General features: G+C 43.3%; 3 protein-coding genes across 3 annotated transcripts; 2 read left to right on the plus strand and 1 right to left on the minus strand.

Moving 5' to 3' along the window:
• Positions 1-1,038: 1,038 nt before the first annotated feature.
• On the minus strand, positions 1,039-6,477 carry LOC120829312 (dnaJ homolog subfamily C member 16). The gene is made up of 15 exons (XM_040193325.2): positions 6,105-6,477; positions 5,614-5,789; positions 5,462-5,528; positions 5,014-5,338; positions 4,707-4,891; positions 4,498-4,602; positions 4,233-4,391; positions 3,992-4,122; positions 3,650-3,833; positions 3,253-3,432; positions 3,087-3,163; positions 2,920-3,000; positions 2,698-2,787; positions 2,422-2,592; positions 1,039-2,311 (listed from the first exon to the last, which is right to left on the minus strand). The coding sequence occupies exons 2-15, from the start codon at positions 5,778-5,780 to the stop codon at positions 1,861-1,863; spliced, it is 2,373 nt and encodes a 790-aa protein (XP_040049259.1). The 5' UTR covers positions 5,781-5,789; positions 6,105-6,477; the 3' UTR covers positions 1,039-1,860.
• A 10-nt stretch (positions 6,478-6,487) lies between these two features.
• On the plus strand, positions 6,488-9,853 carry casp9 (caspase 9, apoptosis-related cysteine peptidase). The gene is made up of 10 exons (XM_040193353.2): positions 6,488-6,801; positions 7,167-7,380; positions 7,540-7,617; positions 7,713-7,774; positions 7,872-8,048; positions 8,145-8,234; positions 8,322-8,469; positions 8,585-8,773; positions 8,879-8,988; positions 9,088-9,853. The coding sequence occupies exons 1-10, from the start codon at positions 6,670-6,672 to the stop codon at positions 9,190-9,192; spliced, it is 1,305 nt and encodes a 434-aa protein (XP_040049287.2). The 5' UTR covers positions 6,488-6,669; the 3' UTR covers positions 9,193-9,853.
• Positions 9,854-12,202: 2,349 nt separating this feature from the next.
• Positions 12,203-17,724, plus strand: LOC120828965 (rhamnose-binding lectin-like). The gene is made up of 18 exons (XM_078086249.1): positions 12,203-12,437; positions 12,557-12,589; positions 12,710-12,769; positions 12,897-13,032; positions 13,341-13,450; positions 13,792-13,836; positions 14,010-14,142; positions 14,311-14,414; positions 14,736-14,764; positions 15,402-15,507; positions 15,854-15,880; positions 15,981-16,043; positions 16,128-16,263; positions 16,677-16,786; positions 16,867-16,911; positions 17,003-17,135; positions 17,377-17,480; positions 17,632-17,724. Exons 1-18 carry the CDS (start codon positions 12,413-12,415, stop codon positions 17,637-17,639), a joined length of 1,407 nt encoding a protein of 468 aa, XP_077942375.1. The 5' UTR covers positions 12,203-12,412; the 3' UTR covers positions 17,640-17,724.
• Positions 17,725-17,744: the final 20 nt, after the last annotated feature.

Genomic DNA, 17,744 nt, shown 5'->3' on the forward strand with positions numbered 1-17,744 from the left:
TTCATAGTTCTAATATCATATAACATAATTTAACTAATATATCAAACTTGGCATTATACTTTGTATTCCTAACATCATAGAACATAATATCATTATACAGTGTTTTCCCTACCCTTACCAACGCTCACGCACCCTCCGGTACGTCCGCCCGCAAATAGTTGGGAACCGAGGGGAAACACTGATATGACGTAATATAGTAGAACTAATATAGCAGACATGGCTTTATACTTTATATTTGTAATATAATTTAACATAATATAGAACTAGCATATTATTTCATATTTCCATTGGGGAAACACTGATATGACATAATATAGTATAATTAATATAGGAGACATGGTATTATACTAATATATATATATATATATATATATATATATATATATATATAGTTATACATTTTGAAGAATTTACATTTGCCTGAGCACCGTTTAAAAATGGCTGATATTTATTGTATTTGTTAGAAAAACAACAGGTCCTTGCTCTGACTACTTTGGTAGTTGAGCCCAAAACAGCCTCTTCCATAATAGATGTTTTCCAGAAAATTCTAAGGGAAACATAAACCACCGATTTTTCTAATATATTAATAATATTAGTTGTTTTTAAATGGGGCAAAGATATGGTCAAGAAAATGTATTCACAATTGTATTGTAATTTATATGTGTAATTATATATATATATATATATATATATACACACACACTTACATACATACATACATACATACATACATACATACATACATACATACACACACACACACATTCTCGCTCACTACATGAGCGGGATCAATCTCATTAGCTGGGAGGGAGCCTTTTACTTCTTGGTGATTCCGCATTAGAGAGAACTCCTTATGAGACACCGGGAGAGGGTGGAATCAGAGTGAATAATTGAAGCAGCGGACCGCTGTACTCGTGAATCAGAGCTGTAAGGCAGAGCTGTGTTTCCACCCAATGACACTTTCGGTACTTTGCACTTGTTATTTCTACTTAAATGCCGTCAGTTGGTAAGAAATCATCATTCTGCAAACATAAAGCATTTTATTACAACCAACAAGAGAAAAAATGCACCAATGAAGACCAACTGAAGCATCGGAAATAAGCAGGCATCTTTTTCTTCAACACTTACTTGTTGAAGAAAATGAACGAAAACAAAGCTATCATTTTAATAAATCCACGTAAAATATTAACCTCATCTTTTAAGTTACATACTCTTTAAAATACAGGTCCTGTAGATGACACGATTGCATTCAATATTTACATCACATTGTACATTGTAACGAATTACATGTTACACTCTTTGTTGCTAAAAGGAAGTAAGTTATAGTGTGACTTCTCTCTCCTCCTACGTGATTCAAGATAACGTGATGATAAAGCATCAGTCGACTTAAGGAAATATTGAGAAAATAAAATGGACAGTTGTATTATAAATGTCTGCTACATAAAGCTACCGGCTAATTGAGGTTGTTAAATAAACGTTTAACCGTCTTCTGCAGCGGAAAATAAATTTGGCTGAGATGCGCAAAAAGGCGAGACATTTGGTGTTGCAAGACATGCATCTCTACTCACAGTATTCATATGTGAAGACGAAAGGTATTGTCCCGCCTCCTTTGGGGGTGTGTCTACGTAGGCAGGAGAGTTCACGTGGCTGCAGCAGAAGCCATCCTTGCCTAAATGGAGGACCAACAGCTGGAAACAGCATGCAACGATGAGTGTGAGGGCTCGGCTGAAGGACCTTTCTGCCCCAGCAGATGCACTAATCAGTCCTACAGTCCCAGCCTTAAAGACATCTGTAACTATTAAATATCTCCAGTGCAAAAAAGGCAGCTCTAGCCGTGACCTCGGCGGAACTCGCCTCCATCTATTTGCCGGGGGTGATTTTGTCCAGCCCGGGCCAGGTGGGGATGTAGTAGCGATGCAGAGTGCCTTCCATGAGCCGCTCCATCCACAACCCCAGGCGGTCCAGCTTGTGGTGGATCTGCAGGGTGGATAAGCTGCGGGACCGCTTGGACCTGCGCGGCGGGTGGTCGTCGCGGGAGCCGCACCTGGACGATCTCCCCCCCGAACCGGCCCCTTCGTCCTCGGACGACTTGCCGTCAGGATCTTCCCCGGTGTAGACGGGCTTGAAGAGGCAGAGGTACTTTTTGTGGCCGTTGAGCGCCAGCACGTAGCCCGTGTAGTCCGCCTTGCGGTTCCCGCCGTCGTCCTCGTCCGCGTCGATCTGCGTGGCGTCCTGGGCGTATTCCAGCAGCGTGAACATCCACTCGCCGTGCTTGTCCATGTTCAGGAAGGAGAAATGCAGTGTCAGGCTCCTAGGAGAGAGGATGAATGTGATGTGGTAAATAAGCAGACAGATTCTTTTTAAACTAAATGCGTTGGGCTTTATTTGTTCCACATGAGGAAAGGTGAATGGTTAGCTGACCCCGTGAAGGAGTAGACCTCTTTGGCAAACTTGCTTAGGAGGATGTTCTTGGAGGCGTCGGTGAGCACCAGCACTATGTTCATGTGTCCCGGCCTCAGTTTCACCAGGTTGCTCATGTAAGTGATATCCGTCAGCTCTGTCACCTCCACAAAACTCTTTTTAGGAGGCCGACTGAAATCAACCACAAAAAAACAGAAGAAGAGCTTAAATACATGATGATGAATCCTGCAGTTGATGAAGCCCAAAATTCATATGAAACTACACTTGTATTCTTGCCTTGAAGCACTACCAGTCTCGGGCGACCCATTCTCTGCTTTTGATCCATCTTTTGCCTTCGGTTTAGTCTGCACGTCTTCACTTGAGTCACTGAAAACACAATAACAAAACGCTTTTCCTGAAGGCGTAAAAGAGTGTCAAAGATTGGCATGGTCACTTTCTTAGGGGAGGCTGAAGTTGCTATAGTTACAGTGGTTTAGATGTATGAGCAAAGCCACCGACCTGAAGGCCTGGATGACCACGGTTCCAAACAGGATGAACAGAGCCGAGAAGATGAGGGACAGAAGAGGCATCATCTCACGCCTGCAAATCATCGCACACGACTTAGTGTGAAATTTTCAAATATGTAATAATATGTAATATTAATCTAAAATGAGTTTTCTACCGACCAGTTGTTGTGCAGAATATCATCAATGACCTCGGAGAGGTAATCGTACGATGCGTAGATCCATCGGATCGCAAACATCTATTGAGTGAGATTGTTGCGTTAAGAGATATTTAACACAGATCAGCACTGCGCAAAACTGTTACTATTTTTGGCCGAAGAGGACGTACAGAGGCAAACTCGTTGTTGAGCTCGGGCAGCACGGCGTCGTGGACGAGGATGGACGGGTCCTTCTGCAGTCGCTCCAGCTCCTCCAGCAGACGCCGCTTGTCTTCCTCGCTGCCGTTCCAGCCGGTCACCGGCTTGAACAGGGCCTTCCCCGCCGCGTTACGCCTCTCCAGGATCACCACCTGAGTGGAGAAAAAAAAAAAAAAAAGGGTCTCTCGGTTTGTTATTATGAATCTTGACTATTTGTAGCGTGAGCTATTTTAAGGCCCAGGAAGTAGGCGAGATGAGATGTTGGTGAGGGGTAAAGCGGAAACAGGAAAAACACATAATAAAAATACATATCAATCTTCGGTTCCCAGCAGAAGTGGCTGCTGTGGTGTTGGACCCGTGCGAGTGTACCTGTGCTGATGACTCTGCGCTGTCCTTGCTCTGCGTGAACACGTCGCAAAGCGGTCGCTGCAGCCGTTGGTACACATAAGCAAATCTCACAACTTCCTTGGTAATGGTAGAGGCAAATGAGAGAAACGCGTGGTTCCCAAGAGTAAAGGTCTCTTCGTCACCTGTGATCAGCAGGACACAGTATCTGGGGGGGGGGGGGGGACGAGGGGGAGGGACATGACGGTTACTTGGCAAATCCAAACTACATATCTTCAAACTACATGAATGATGTTGGTGTTCAGTAGCATCTGACGTGTCAGGTGTGATCAGCTGTTAAAAAGCAAGAGCAAAGTGTTCTCTTACTTCCTGCGTCTGTGGAACTGTTTGACGGGACAGAGCTCATCGAAGAGCTTCTGATTGACCAGCCGCGGCACGAGAAGGAATCTGTTGTTTGACATGAACTCGTCAATAATTTGCTTTTTCATTCCTTTAGCCTGGAGAGGACCAACGTAATCGCATAGAAAAAAGGTGTGAGGCAACGTCGCGGTGAACACTGCTGCGCGTAGATCAGCGCGTGCACAGGGAGCGGAGCGCGGTGGTGTACCTGGATGATGTCAGCGGGCTTGTCAATGTTCTCTTTGAAGACCAGCATGGTCGGAGCGTAGGTGTTGATGTTGAACTCTTTCTGCAGATTTGCCGTCTCTGAAAGGCCCTGGTCCACGTAGCCAAACTGCAAGTAGTCCTTGTAGACAAAAGCTGTCAGCTATGGAGATGCAGACATCACACATTTGGGTTGGTTATGCGAAGACGGTCAGTAGCACCTCAGGTACATTTCACATAAAAAATACGTTGAAATAAAAAGCGCCTACTTTGTAAAGCAGAGGAACTTCAGGCACTTGGTCGAACAGAAGCACGTGTGGTTTGTTGAGCTCGTGCCAGCTGCTCAGGAACTGCAGGTCATTCTTGTCGGTGACCTAAAATATAAAAACATGCACAGTGTTTGGGAATTGTACATGTACCCAACATCGATTGCCAATCCAAATGTTTTAGTCATCCTCCCCGGGCTGCATCCACTTACCCATTCAACAAGTCTCTGCGGAAGAAGGTCCTCCACAAACTGCCTCAGGTGCTCCTTTGCTACAGCGTAATGGAAAAACGTCACCTTGCCGTTTATGACTCCTAGTATGGACGGCGTGCGATGAGCCCCGAGGTGATTGGCCAAGCGCCTCTCATGGCCCACGTCCACCACGCCAATCCCGACACCTGCAAAGACATCCACGCATCAGCCCCCTCGGCCCGCTGTGTGTAACTTTCAGAGCTGACGGGGCCGCAGAATGACCCCCCCGCCCCCTGCCGCGTGATTTCAATTCCGGTTCATTCCGAACCTAGAGTCTCCATCTCCTGCACCACCTCTTTCCACACAGGCTCGATGTGGATGCAGCTGAAGCACCAATCGGAGGTGATCTTTATCAGGTACGGCCTCTTGTAGCTGTCGGGCACCACGTCGTTTACATACTGGTTGAAGTGCAGCGTGTACTTGTTGTCAGCAAAGTCCCTGTGGTGCTTGCTGTTGAAGGGGAAGCTGTTGAAGGACTCGTCAAAGTAAAAGCTGTCGTGGCGGTGGCCGTAGCGGGCGCCGCCGTACGGCTGGGTGTCATCCGTCTGCCCGTAGCGGTCATAGTTGGCGCGTTTGTCTTCGCTGGACAGGATCTGGATTTGGGATAGAGCAGATGTCCATGTGGCAGACGTCGTCCTCTCCTGCACATGTCATCACAGCTTACGATAGGCTACGATAGCTTAGGTACGATTTATCAAAGGGGAATAAATACCAACCTCATACGATTTGGTAATCTTGATAAACATGTCCTCAGCACCTGGATTTTTGTTTTTGTCAGGATGCCTTGAGAAGAAGACAATCATTAGTTGAGGATGGAGGGATGTTCATCCACACACACACAGGGTCGGTGTCACGTGGACATGTTTACCATTCCTTTGCCAGGCGCTTATAGACCTTCTTGATCTCCGCCTGGCTGGCACTCCTGGTTACTCCCAATACTTTGTAGGGGTCCATCTCAGGCCCGGCGTGGGACGCTCCCGCGAGCAGCACCGAGAGGACCAGCACCACGGCCACAGACATCCTCGACGCTGCCATCACGGAAACCTTAAACACGTCACAAAGTATCCCCGTCGCCACTATCATTTCAGAGCACGATCAGACCTTTCCTCCATCTCGACACGGTGTCTGATATTTAGCTGACACCAGCCGGTTTCCTCCATCCCGACGGCAGTGATGGAGACAACCGGGTGGCTTTAATAAAAATGTCACACTAGCGTGCTGACTACAGAAGCAATACGACGCTAATCCCGCGGACACGTCGATCTGCTGTTTAAAACGTTGTTCCTCGCGGGTAGAAACGTTCTCACATCTGGGTAAAAACCCCGTAGTTGCGTTGACGCAGAAGCGGCTCTCTCTCACCTTCTCCTCGAGCAGATGCGATCAGCCGCGACTGCGCCTCATATCTGGTGCCGCTTTTGGTGTTTGCCCGCTTGTGGGTTGCCGTTGGTGTACAATGAGCAGGGTGTGTTCACCAGCATCCCCGCTACCTGCTGCTGTGAAGGCAGGACCAGAGGCAGAGGCTCCCAGTGTCGAAAGTCATTTTGGGAGATGGAGTATTTAGCGGCTCGTTAAAAGACCCGTTTGAGTGCGTGCTTGGTTTATTGCGCATCGCGCTCCGTTTTTGGTGTACACGTATTGTGGTACGCTGGTCGTGTTACAGCGGCGCGCGGTACATAAAATCAAGCGCAACCTGTTTTTTTCCCCCTCCGCTGTACTTTCAGCGGACCAATCACAGTCAGCGCTGATGTAAACAAGGAAATGGAAACGTAACAGCTCACAAATACGGTAAATGAGAAAACAACTTCTCGCATTTGCACTGGAACAAGGTATCGTTTCTCTCCGACTGTCTGTTTAGAGACACGCCAACGGCTCTCATTGTGACTCGCCTTTCTCCCTCACTGAGATCGTTGTTATTCAATTGAAAATGGAAGAAATCCACAAGAGGATTCTTCAGCGCAACAGGATCAATCTTGTGAGAGACTTGGACCCATCGAGCCTCTATGACGGACTGCTTGAAAAGGGAATTTTTACCCAAGACATGATCGATGAGATTAAGGTGAGCCGGCTGTGTAGATCAGGTCATAAACATCGAGGTTAATGTGCATCTAATGTACTTTGTTAAATGTAGAACAAAATACCAGAAACAACTAGGACAGGATCAAGGAACTTTTTTTTTTGAATATATATATATATATATATATATATATATATATATATATATATATATATATATATATATATATATATATATATTATGAATATGTACTTAATGATGATAATTCATTTTCATAGAAATAGCATTAATTGTTGTACACTTGCTTTTAATGTTATTTAGTGTGTTGTACAGTATTTGGGTTTCCCCTGTATCTATCCTAGTGATGTATTTATTCAGAATTCAAAGCTCTCGCTGTGTGCCTTCAGAGCGCGGGGACCAGGCGTGACCAGGCCAGAAAGCTGGTGCAGGACTTGGAGACGCGTGGCAGTCGGGCCTTTGCGATGCTCCTGCTGTGCCTCGAGGAGACGGACCAGCACGGTTTGGCAGAACTTCTTCAGCGTGCGGCTCCAGCGGTTCAGATCTGGCCCGCAGCGCCCAATCAGGTGGTCGACCTCCCGGTTGTCCGGCCCCTTCCTCTTTGTAAGTGTGCAATGATAATATGGTGTATTTAATACCAGTATTTATGACAGAAGTTTTAAAAAATAGTCCGCATGCGGATACTAATACATTGATCTTTAACTCCGTGGTCTCGTTATAGTAAAAGCTTGGCTCATAATTTGCTCTTTGTTTCTTTTACAGCCCTTTGTACTGATGTTGAACAGCAGGGAAAAGACAACGTCCCCATCTATCCAATACAGAAACCCAGTCCCAGTCCATGTAAGTATTGTGATCAACTAACAGGCTGGTAAGAGTGTAGTAAGTTTATTTTGTATTTATTTTATACTTAACGCATTGTGATGCTCATGTCACAGCCCCTGAAAGGGAGAACACATTAACAAGGCCACCAGGCAGAACTCGACGGGATAGTATTCAGGTAAGCTCCATTCATTTATCACGACCTGTTTAGACCAGCAGAGGGACAAAACTTGTTCTTGATCTTTCGTTTTTTTCCCCTCTCACGTGTGTGTCAGAGCTATAAAATGGATGCCAGCCCTTGTGGACATTGTCTCATCATAAACAACGTAGAGTTTGAACCTGACAGCGAGCTGAGCAATCGCAAAGGGTCCAACATAGACTGCGACAAGCTGGAGAAAAGATTCAAGGCCCTCAACTTCATTGTGGAAGTGAGGACGAACCTGAAACAAAGAGTAAGAGACGGTTTCTTCTGCTTCCCCTGTTTGAAGCCACATGGAAATGTTTTGAGGTCACGGCTGTAAAAGTAAAACGCTTTCTCTGCATTTCAGCAAATCAAACATGCACTGTCGGCCTTATCTAAGAAAGACCATTCACAGTGTGACTGCTGTGTGGTCATCATGCTGTCCCACGGGACTGAGGTAAGCCATGTCATGTAATCAGCACTTTCCTTTTTTCAACCTGCTCAGATTCAGACCCAGAATTTTTATTTATGTTTATGTTTTTAGGTGAGTCACAACCGCTTCCCGGGTGCCGTGTACGGCGTGGACGGACAGCATGTCCCAGTTCAGCTCATCACAAACTACCTCAATGGCCAGCATTGTCCGTCATTGCAGGGCAAACCTAAACTTTTCTTCATCCAGGCCTGCGGAGGAGGTAACTAACATTGAATCTACTGTTGAATAACTAATAAGGCGAAGCAAAGGCAGAATCCACACAATCAAATCAATTTCAGTGGTCTCATTGGGAAGCGTTTGTTTTTGCGTCCGAGGTGAGCGAGACACAGGATTCGAGGTGTCTCCGGATGAGGTTGAACCATCCATCGGCGGGGCAGACAATCAAACGGACGCCATTCCGATGTCATCCAGCAGCGACTCTCTGAGCCTATCCGACGAAGTGGACGCCAGAGCAACGCTGCCCACCCCGAGCGACATTCTGGTGTCCTACTCTACTTTTCCGGGTGCGTTTGCGTCTATGTGTGTCTGTGTGTGTATTTTGCAGTCATGCATACGCAGTCCGAACTGAGACAGATAAATGTGACTTACGCCTCATGTGACAAACGCAGGTTATGTTTCTTGGAGGAACACCCAGTCCGGCTCGTGGTACGTCGAGACTCTAGACCAGGTTCTTGAGCAAAACGCTGCTACCGATGACTTGGTCACAATGTTGATGATGGTGAGCGTCTCTTGTTATAGGAGCAGAATTAACATTGACAATCCTTGGCTCTATTCAAAGCTTTTGAACCGTGTGATTGTTGGTTGTGCTTCTGTCCAGGTTAACGATGAAGTCTCCCAGAACTCTGCCAAAGGGCTCTACAAGCAAATGCCCGGTTCCTTCAACTTCCTCCGCAAACTTCTCCATTTTCAAACCCACGCCTAGCGGCAAAGTTCAGGGAAGTTGCACTTCCAAGTTTCGCTTTCAGGGAATGTCAGTCTATTTCAATACTATAAGGCAGAGTGATTTCATCAGTAACGTATGAATATGCAGAATCCTGTTTGTATTTCTACAAACCCAATAATGTCTTAATATAAACTTCTCATAGTTGTATTGTGGTGCTCTATTTTTAATAGTTGGTATCTTTTAAAAATGAACTATTTGGGTGTAGGGCAAATTTCTGGGAGAAAATATTTATGTCCTGAGAGAATGTTTGGTGATTTTTTATATTCTTGGTGTATTTATTGTCACGGCTACTGTCAAATTTCAATCATGGTTCAAAACATTCTCTTAAAATTACAAACGTTACAAGACGTTTCTGACTTCATGTCAGGTTCATTTTTTCCCATTTTTACCGTGTTTCAAGTTTATTTCGTATAGTTGTCAAGATTTCTCTTTTTGCATTGTTTTTTATATATAATAATCAATTTTTCATAAAAACAATGGACGATTGTCTTGTGTAACAGGATTCAGAATAAATGTCAGCAGAGTTGTCAAGAGGCAGAGGTCGTCTTTGTAGAATTTTTAAACAACAAAAAGAAACAAAACAAATAACTAGGAGTATCTCCGGCATTCGTCAAATAAACTCCGCTATCTGACTCACCGGGTTCCTCTCCCAACCCATCTCCTCCCTGCTGTCTTTCCTCCTTCTCCTTTTGTACCCGCCCCTCGATGAGATGATGAGGTCCAGGTGCATCTCCTGGCACACCTGATCTTGATGATCATGTTTCTGAAATGTGTCTTCCACTTTAGTACAGCTCAGTTTAATAAGGTGCAACTGGCTGCTCACACTGTGCTACAGGTGTTTATTGTGCACATAGTTAGACTTTGAACTCCAAACATCAGGAAATGGTGCTTGGGACTTGTGCTTTTTGTGATGCAGGTATCTTCTCTGAGTCTGTTTCCCCCTCCACTGCCACCAGGGGACTCCATTCAAGCAGAAATGGTCCGTCTCAGGTTAGCTAGAATTTGTACCAGACATTGAACAAAGCCTTGTTACAATACTCTCTAATAAGAAATCAGTCTCTATCATGACTTGGTCAATCGGAAAAAAAGTTTTGATTAAAATGCATAAGTCCTGGGAATGGCCTAAAAGGGGGAGGGTATAAAAAAGCAAGGTGAATAATTCGGTCATTAAAAGGACAATATGTGTGTAAAATTCAATGACAATTCTGAACAGTTACACACAGTTAACTTTCCCCAATTTCTCTACGCTCTGTAAAACAACACAAATAAACCTTTTCAAATGTTAGTATAAATAAAGTTGAAACTCATAGTTGATAATTGTTGACCTATGAATGCTGAATTAAGAAATTGGTAGAACAGTTTGGTGACTTTGTACCGAAAGGTTTGGTTCTATTTATACACCTAAAGTTTCTTCCTTGTGTAGTTTTCTTTTTTTAAGCTGATGGACATCACAGCGGCATCAGAGTTGCGACATGAAATTATTATAAATATTTGTGCATTATTGTATCAGGCTTTTTACCCCCTTTACCATCCCCAAAATATTCTTTTGGAATAAAACTTCATGCAACCAACCATGTCTGTCTCTTTGCTCTACTAAAACACTTTTGTTGGACAGACCATTGCATACCAACTCATGTGTTTTGCGCAGACTCGTAGGTGCCAAAAGAACGTTGTTGACTGAAACTCTATGTGCTCACATTTTCTTGATCTTTTTACCAGTTAAACATATTGTGATTTTAGTACTCCCGCAAATGTGTTCTTCTCCCACTTGTACTCCCGTTTTCCAAAACAAGTCATGCAGGTGACGCCTCCTCTGCACCGATTTATCTACTCAATTTCGCAATGTGCAAGATTATTAAGATTGGCTGATCTAAATTCAGGTGGTAAATGAATAACAATTTTTAGCTCAAAGAAGCACTGGACTCTCATGCATTTTTAAGAACATGTATTTATTTTAAACGGTGCTTGCCAGTCTGCTTTATCTACTCGTGCAAGATCATCAAGATTGGCTGATCTAAATAAATAACAACTTTTAGCACTTGTATTGTGTTCAAATTTTCTGGATCTGGAGTCACTCCTTCCGCACTGATGACATGTCCCAGGTACTGGACTTGTTTTCTTAAATAGAAAAACACTTCTGAGGCTGTAGTTTCAGGCCAAACTGCTGAAGCCTAGAGAGCTCAAACTTATGATGTTGGAGATGAGAATCAAAGTCTTGAGTACATGATCATATCGTCCGAATAGATCAGCGGTGATTCAATATTTAGATCACCCAAACAACTTTCCATAAGTCTCTGGAAGGTCGTCGGCGCATTTGTCAATCCAAAAAAGACATCAAGTCAAAGTCCCATTGGTGTTGTGAAAGCAGTCTTTTCCACATCTTTGGGATCCATCTTTACTTGCCAGTAACCGGAGGCCAGATCCATGGTGGAAAACCATTTGCCATTGGAAATGGATGTGAGGGATTGTTCAACACGCGGAGGCGAGTACGCATCTTTCCTAGTAACTAGGAACAGGTTCCTGTGATCCACACAAAAACGCAGGGAACCATCCTTCTTACGGACGAGCACTGGGTGAGGCCCAAGGGCGGCTACTCTTGTGTACAATCCCAAAATCTAGCATGCCTTAAAGCACTGAAGGGAACTTTTCAAATGTGTCTATTTTAAACAAATTTCTATAATAGCCAAGTTGTCTGGATGGCTTGTCTTGTGCAGTTATATTTCACAACAAAGATAAGACTTATGCCGCTTAACATTCCAAGAATACACCACTTCTTATATGTCAAACGGCTCAAACAAACCATCCTCTGTTTAGTTAGTTTAAAGTGCTTTGTATCCCAAAACACATAATAATATAACAAATAGTAAAAACAAGTATTTGATTTAGTTATCTTGTACAATTTATCATTTGGCAAAAACAGTAGGAATAGAAAGTTTTTTCAGACAGCTGCTCCTCTAAGCTTCCTGAGGTTGCCTGCTCATGTGTCTGTGTGCTTTGCCAGGATCACTCCGGTGCTCCGAGACAGGATGTCTGTTGTCCCTCATGGGAAGATAATGTTATTCTCATTTTGTAAACCAGCCAGTTGAATAAGAGCCACTGGTTTGTTTTTGACCAATAGACATCGACTGTCCGAGTGTCAAAGTGAATAAATACCGTGTGTCAGTCCCACTGGCCAGTTACCACCGACTTCTGCGGAACCATGATCCATTTCAGCACCACACTCGGTGAGTGTACTGATATTTCTGTTGATGTGGTGTTCAACTTCTAAAATTTCAATGGTAATTTTGTTGCCAAACAATCCGGAGCGTAACTTAAATCTCTTGTGTTCTGTTTTATATTTCAGCACTGGCAGCAACCTTACTGCTTCTAATTCCAGGTAAATGTCTATTTGTGTGTGTGTGTGTGTGTGTGTGTGTGTGTGTGTGAGGACACACACAATGGTTGAACACATTTTTATTTGTTTGTGTTAAACTGCTACTTTCATATCTGTTTTTAGGTGTTGCTGCGGAGACGGTTGTCACTTGTAATGTCGACACTGTCCATCGCCTGAGCTGTGGTATTCCTGACACTCTCTGTCCACAACAGTTCATTTTCATTCTGAGCACAATTAGTTATTAAATGATCCCTCCAAAGCAGACCGAATCATCAAATGTCATCATTTCTCCCAATTTGTTGTGCAACAGACACTGGAGTGATCAGCGTGCAGGCGGCGCTGTATGGACGTGCAGACGCTGAGACCTGCAGTGAGGGAATACCTCAGAGTCAGCTCGCCGATACAAAGTGCTCTCAGGAGGGCACAGTCAAGGTCCTCCAGAGCAGGTACATATCACATGGAATTAAACAGAAATATACTGTTTTTTTTATTTCATGTATTCTAAATGTAGCTAATCAGATTTTCTAAAAATGTTGCACTAGAGAACAAAAACATTTGTATCACAAGCAGCTCTTGTCTTATTTCATGTCAGACAGGTTCTAGCTGGCATGTGCAGTAGTATTGTGTGTATCCTTCCGCTTCCTCAAGGTGACAGTGATTAAATCATGGAAGAATGAGGAAGGAATTATTTACCTGCATGACCACAATTTTGGTTTCTTGGCTTGTACAGTGCTGTTTTTTTCCCTTGTTGCAGGTGTGATGGGAGAAAGGCGTGTGAAGTAAGCGTGAATGTCTTCGGAACACCAAATCCCTGCGTGGGCACCTTTAAATATCTGCAGACCACCTTCACCTGCCTTCCTGCAAGTCAGTCTCATGTGTGCATGAACGCAAAGCAAGGCTGCTAAATGCCTAAACTACTGTCAGACTATGTATAAATTGTTTAATGAAAGAGAAATGGAGATTCCTATGATTTGTTCTATACTTGTTTCCTCTTTTATAAGTTGGAAGCTTTCGGTCCTGCATTGGGGGATTTAAACAGGAGCCAGTATGCTCCCATGGAGTTCAGTCACTCAGCAGTGGGCTGTGATTGAAGGGATGTGTGGCAATTGCCACAGATGTTAACAAAAAAAAAGGAGTCTTCTGATACAAAATGTGTCAGCTGGATGTTAATAACGCATGTTTGATCTGATTTGTCCTTTTGACAGTTCACCGTGTGACATGTGAGCACTCCTTGACCCACCTGACCTGTGGTAAGATCACATCGTCTCTTCATTATGTGAACGATGCATTAAAATAAGAAAAAGGGAAGCTTTTTTTGTATTATCATTTACTTCACACCATAATGACCTTTTTTTAACTTTCACCTTCCAGAGCTGTATTTTCATTCCTCCTTGCTTGCAACACTTCCTCCTCCTCTTGTCAGATCAAGGGCTGATTATATCCGTCTATGGTGCCACTTATGGACGCCATGACCAGACCACATGCGTCTACGGGCGGCCTGCCTCTGAGACCCAAAATACGGACTGCTCGCAGCCCGGCAGCAGCGTTTCTCAAAGGTGTGTTGATTACTCTTTAGGCTGAAGGCTGCTGAAATAAAAATCATGGATACTAAACTTCATACATGTTCAGCGACAGCGACAGTGACAGTGAGTTTGTGACGTCATCCACTTATCACGTATCTCAAGTTTAAGTCTGTATTCTCTCATGTCACTCTGCCTCCACAGCTGCAATGGGAAAAACAGCTGTATCATAACAGCGAGCAACTCAGTGTTTGGAGACCCCTGTCCCGGAACTTACAAGTACCTAGAGGTGGCTTACATATGTGAATGTAAGTATCTCCAAGACCAGTTAGCTGGATTTACACTACTGACTCTAATCTGTGGTCTACTGTACATGTGCAAAGGAAATCATGATGGATTCTTTACCATAAATGCCTAAGTAACTTTTGTAACCCCCAGAAATCTGGCTCTATTCATCCAAAAGTATTCAGTTAATAGTGTGGTTCAATTGCCTCTTAATTTAGGAATCACTGAATTGTGCTAATTTAAATGTAAAGTAGGGTATTTTTGCCATCCTGCAGAAACAAAGCATTTTGTGCAACCATTCACTTAAATATTTATCTGAAGTGAATCTGTTTTTTCTTTTACAGATCCGACTACCAATCCAGAGACGTCTCTGTAAACATGCTGCAACCACGACAGAATCCCTATAAACATGAATTAAATAAAATATGTTGTATCAGCAGCATGTGGCTTGTAATTATTAACAAAATGCAATGGAAATGTGGACAAAAACTGCTCCACTGTAGTGACCTTTAGTGTGCAATGTTTTTGGAGCCTTCAAGAAGTCCAAAGATAATAAGAAAATGACATTAGGGGATACAAAGTGCTCCAGGAACTCATAGTAAAAAACTAATCTGTACATTTGGCAGACAGAAGAGCTAAATAAATAAATAAATATTATAGATAGATATGAATAAATCACAAAGAGCTGTCCTTGGAGGAAGTACACGTGAAACACGTGAGAGATCTAAACAATTTACCAGAATGGTTCCACTTCTTGTCAGGCAGGAAATACATCTCAGAACAGGGTGAAGATATCATCTTTCAACATAACCACACAGCGAGTGTTTTGTAAACACCTTTCTTTTTTATTTACTTTTTCCACCTCTCTCCTTGAGCTGTTTTTTGTAATGTCGGTTATCACATTGAGATCTATTTTTCTCATCATCTGAAGCCACATTAAGTAAGTCAGCGCCGTCTTTCATTGTTCTTACACATTTGAGGAAGATCGAGCTATTGTTTTGAGATGACGACATCCCTTGATCCGGCAGTATAAGTACCGGTGTGTATGTTCCCATTCTCCACATCAGCCTGGATCTCCTGCAGTCATGTTCAGCTTCAAAGTCAGCACCATGCTGTGTGAGTACCCATCTGAATGTCAACTTTACAATAATGATCTGGGTTCATTTATAAGAAGGGATTGAGCTCATTTATCTAGAGTTACTAGTTATATTAGAAGAGAAGTCTGCTCAGACTTACTGTATCAGGTGTAGTATCATTATTTACATTACGTTTTTATGTCATTATCCAAGTAGAATCATTTAACATTTTACAATTATTAGTGTAGTATTTCTTCTTTACAGCAGTGAAGTACTGCATTCATTATCCACATAAACATGTCAAAGGTACTACAGACTCAGTGAATCATGGAAAAGGGCCTTCTATTGATGTATTTTCACTCAGTCCTGCAACATTACTTTTCCAGTGCTGGCATGTTCCATCATCAGAGCAGGTAAATATATGAGTGGATGCATGATGATGATCTTTGCATGTATTTTGGATACATACACGATGTGGCAGGTCAACTAATGCTTTCAAATCCTTTATTTTAGTGGATTCCACGAAGAAAGTTACCACCTGTTACAACGGCGACAATGTCCAGCGCCTGAGCTGTGGTACCATTTTTTCCCCCCATATAAATATATAAAGAAATAGAATGAAGTGATTTGTTTCTGAATTTCTCTTTTGGTGTGCTACAGATACCGGAGTGATCCAAGTGCATTCAGCCCTGTACGGACGTAAGGACAATGAGACCTGCAGTGAGGGAAGACCTCCGCGACAACTTGCCGATACAACTTGTTCTCTGGCGGGCACAACGGCGTTGCTCAAGAGGAGGTACACATCACATGAATAGTGATAGAAAGTAAATATACTGTTGTTACTGGATGTAAAGGCATCGGTTCAGGCTCTTGGTCTGGGTTATGACAGAGTCCCTAAAGCACCTGCTTAAAAACTAACAACTCACATCTGTGATACTCCTGTGTGTGTGCTCTAAATCATCCTGTGTATTCCCCTTATTCACCCTCACACCACAATGTCCCTGTCACTTTTATGTTGCAAAGCCACTGACTTCCTTACCCTCTGTTGTCCAACATCCTCTATTATTGCCTCATAAGACCTTATTTGCACATTTAAAAAGAGCATTTCAGGTAACCACGTCCATGTAAGAAATCAACTGGTGATGTTTGACTGTGGTATCTGCCAGTTTAGATGTTTATCCTTTTCCATTATTAATGTCTTTCCTACAGGTGTGATGGCAAGAGGGAGTGTGAACTGAACCCGAACACCGTTCGTACCTCTGATCCCTGCCGTGGAATCTCCAAATACCTGCAAACCATCTACTCCTGCTTCCCAGCAAGTCAGTCTGCATGAAGCCAACAGTGACAGAAAGCTGCACGTTGGTGTGATGTCTGATTGGTTTGACTTGTTCTTTGACAGTTCACTTTGCTACATGTGAGGGCTCTTTGGCAAATCTCCAATGCGGTAATACATGTTTTTCTCTGTCTTGCATTTTCAATGCATCCAATGTCTCGCTCTTCTTCACTGTGCCAAATGTACTTCCTCATTTTGACAGATCAAGGACTGCAAATACGAGTGTACGGTGCCGACTACGGTCGCCGAGACACCACCACCTGCATTTACAAGCGGCCCGCTGCTCAGGTTCAAAATGTCCTCTGCTCAGCCCCCAGCCCCAAAGTTGCTGAACGGTACAGCTTGAGACCCTCTGATAAATATGTGAAATACATCCAGATGTCAAGACACTATTTGCTATTGGCACAGACACATAAATCCAGATGAATTGGAATTCTTGCAAGACGAAAGAAATCAAAATTGGGCAACACAATATTGAACAAAAAGCTTTCATGTGTGTAGGTTTGAATGCATTCCTCACATGCACCGTGGTGTAATCAAACGTTTTTCACCATTTATTTTACTCTACATCCACAGCTGCAATGGGAAAAACAACTGTACTATCAGTGCCACCAACTCAGTGTTTGGAGACCCCTGTGGTGGCACTTACAAGTACTTGGAGGTGGCTTACATATGTCAGTGTAAGTAAAGGTCCATTAGGCTGGTTGTACACATTCTGATGAACAGCCAAATATGTGATGCACAATCCGGAATAGGGGAAAAGGCATCTTACTAATAATTGGTTGCTCAAATAACTTGTCTAAATTCAATATTTTATCTTTTTTTCTGCAGATGCTTAGGTCTCTCCAACGCAGCTTTCAGAATATTAATCTGTGTTAACCGGCTGGCGTCAGTCATAAATCAATAAATATGCATTTAATCAAATATATTTGTCAGTTGCTCAA

Source organism: Gasterosteus aculeatus, chromosome 2 (genome assembly GCF_964276395.1).
Source record: "Gasterosteus aculeatus chromosome 2, fGasAcu3.hap1.1, whole genome shotgun sequence".
Lineage (NCBI taxonomy): Eukaryota > Metazoa > Chordata > Actinopteri > Perciformes > Gasterosteidae > Gasterosteus > Gasterosteus aculeatus.

Excerpts from the sequence above, each read along its gene's own strand:
- LOC120829312 (XM_040193325.2), bottom strand. The coding sequence starts at position 5,780 with ATGGCAGCGTCGAGGATGTCTGTGGCCGTGGTGCTGGTCCTCTCGGTG. Across the intron at positions 5,529-5,613 it reads AAGCGCCTGGCAAAGGAATG|GCATCCTGACAAAAACAAAA; the intron begins GTAAACATGTCC and ends CTTCTTCTCAAG. Across the intron at positions 4,123-4,232 it reads AGCCCGCTGACATCATCCAG|GCTAAAGGAATGAAAAAGCA; the intron begins GTACACCACCGC and ends GGTCCTCTCCAG.
- casp9 (XM_040193353.2), top strand. The coding sequence starts at position 6,670 with ATGGAAGAAATCCACAAGAGGATTCTTCAGCGCAACAGGATCAATCTT. Across the intron at positions 7,381-7,539 it reads TGTCCGGCCCCTTCCTCTTT|CCCTTTGTACTGATGTTGAA; the intron begins GTAAGTGTGCAA and ends TTTCTTTTACAG. Across the intron at positions 7,775-7,871 it reads CTCGACGGGATAGTATTCAG|AGCTATAAAATGGATGCCAG; the intron begins GTAAGCTCCATT and ends CGTGTGTGTCAG.
- LOC120828965 (XM_078086249.1), top strand. The coding sequence starts at position 12,413 with ATGATCCATTTCAGCACCACACTCG. Across the intron at positions 12,438-12,556 it reads CCATTTCAGCACCACACTCG|CACTGGCAGCAACCTTACTG; the intron begins GTGAGTGTACTG and ends TTTATATTTCAG. Across the intron at positions 14,765-15,401 it reads CCAATCCAGAGACGTCTCTG|CATCCCTTGATCCGGCAGTA; the intron begins TAAACATGCTGC and ends TTGAGATGACGA.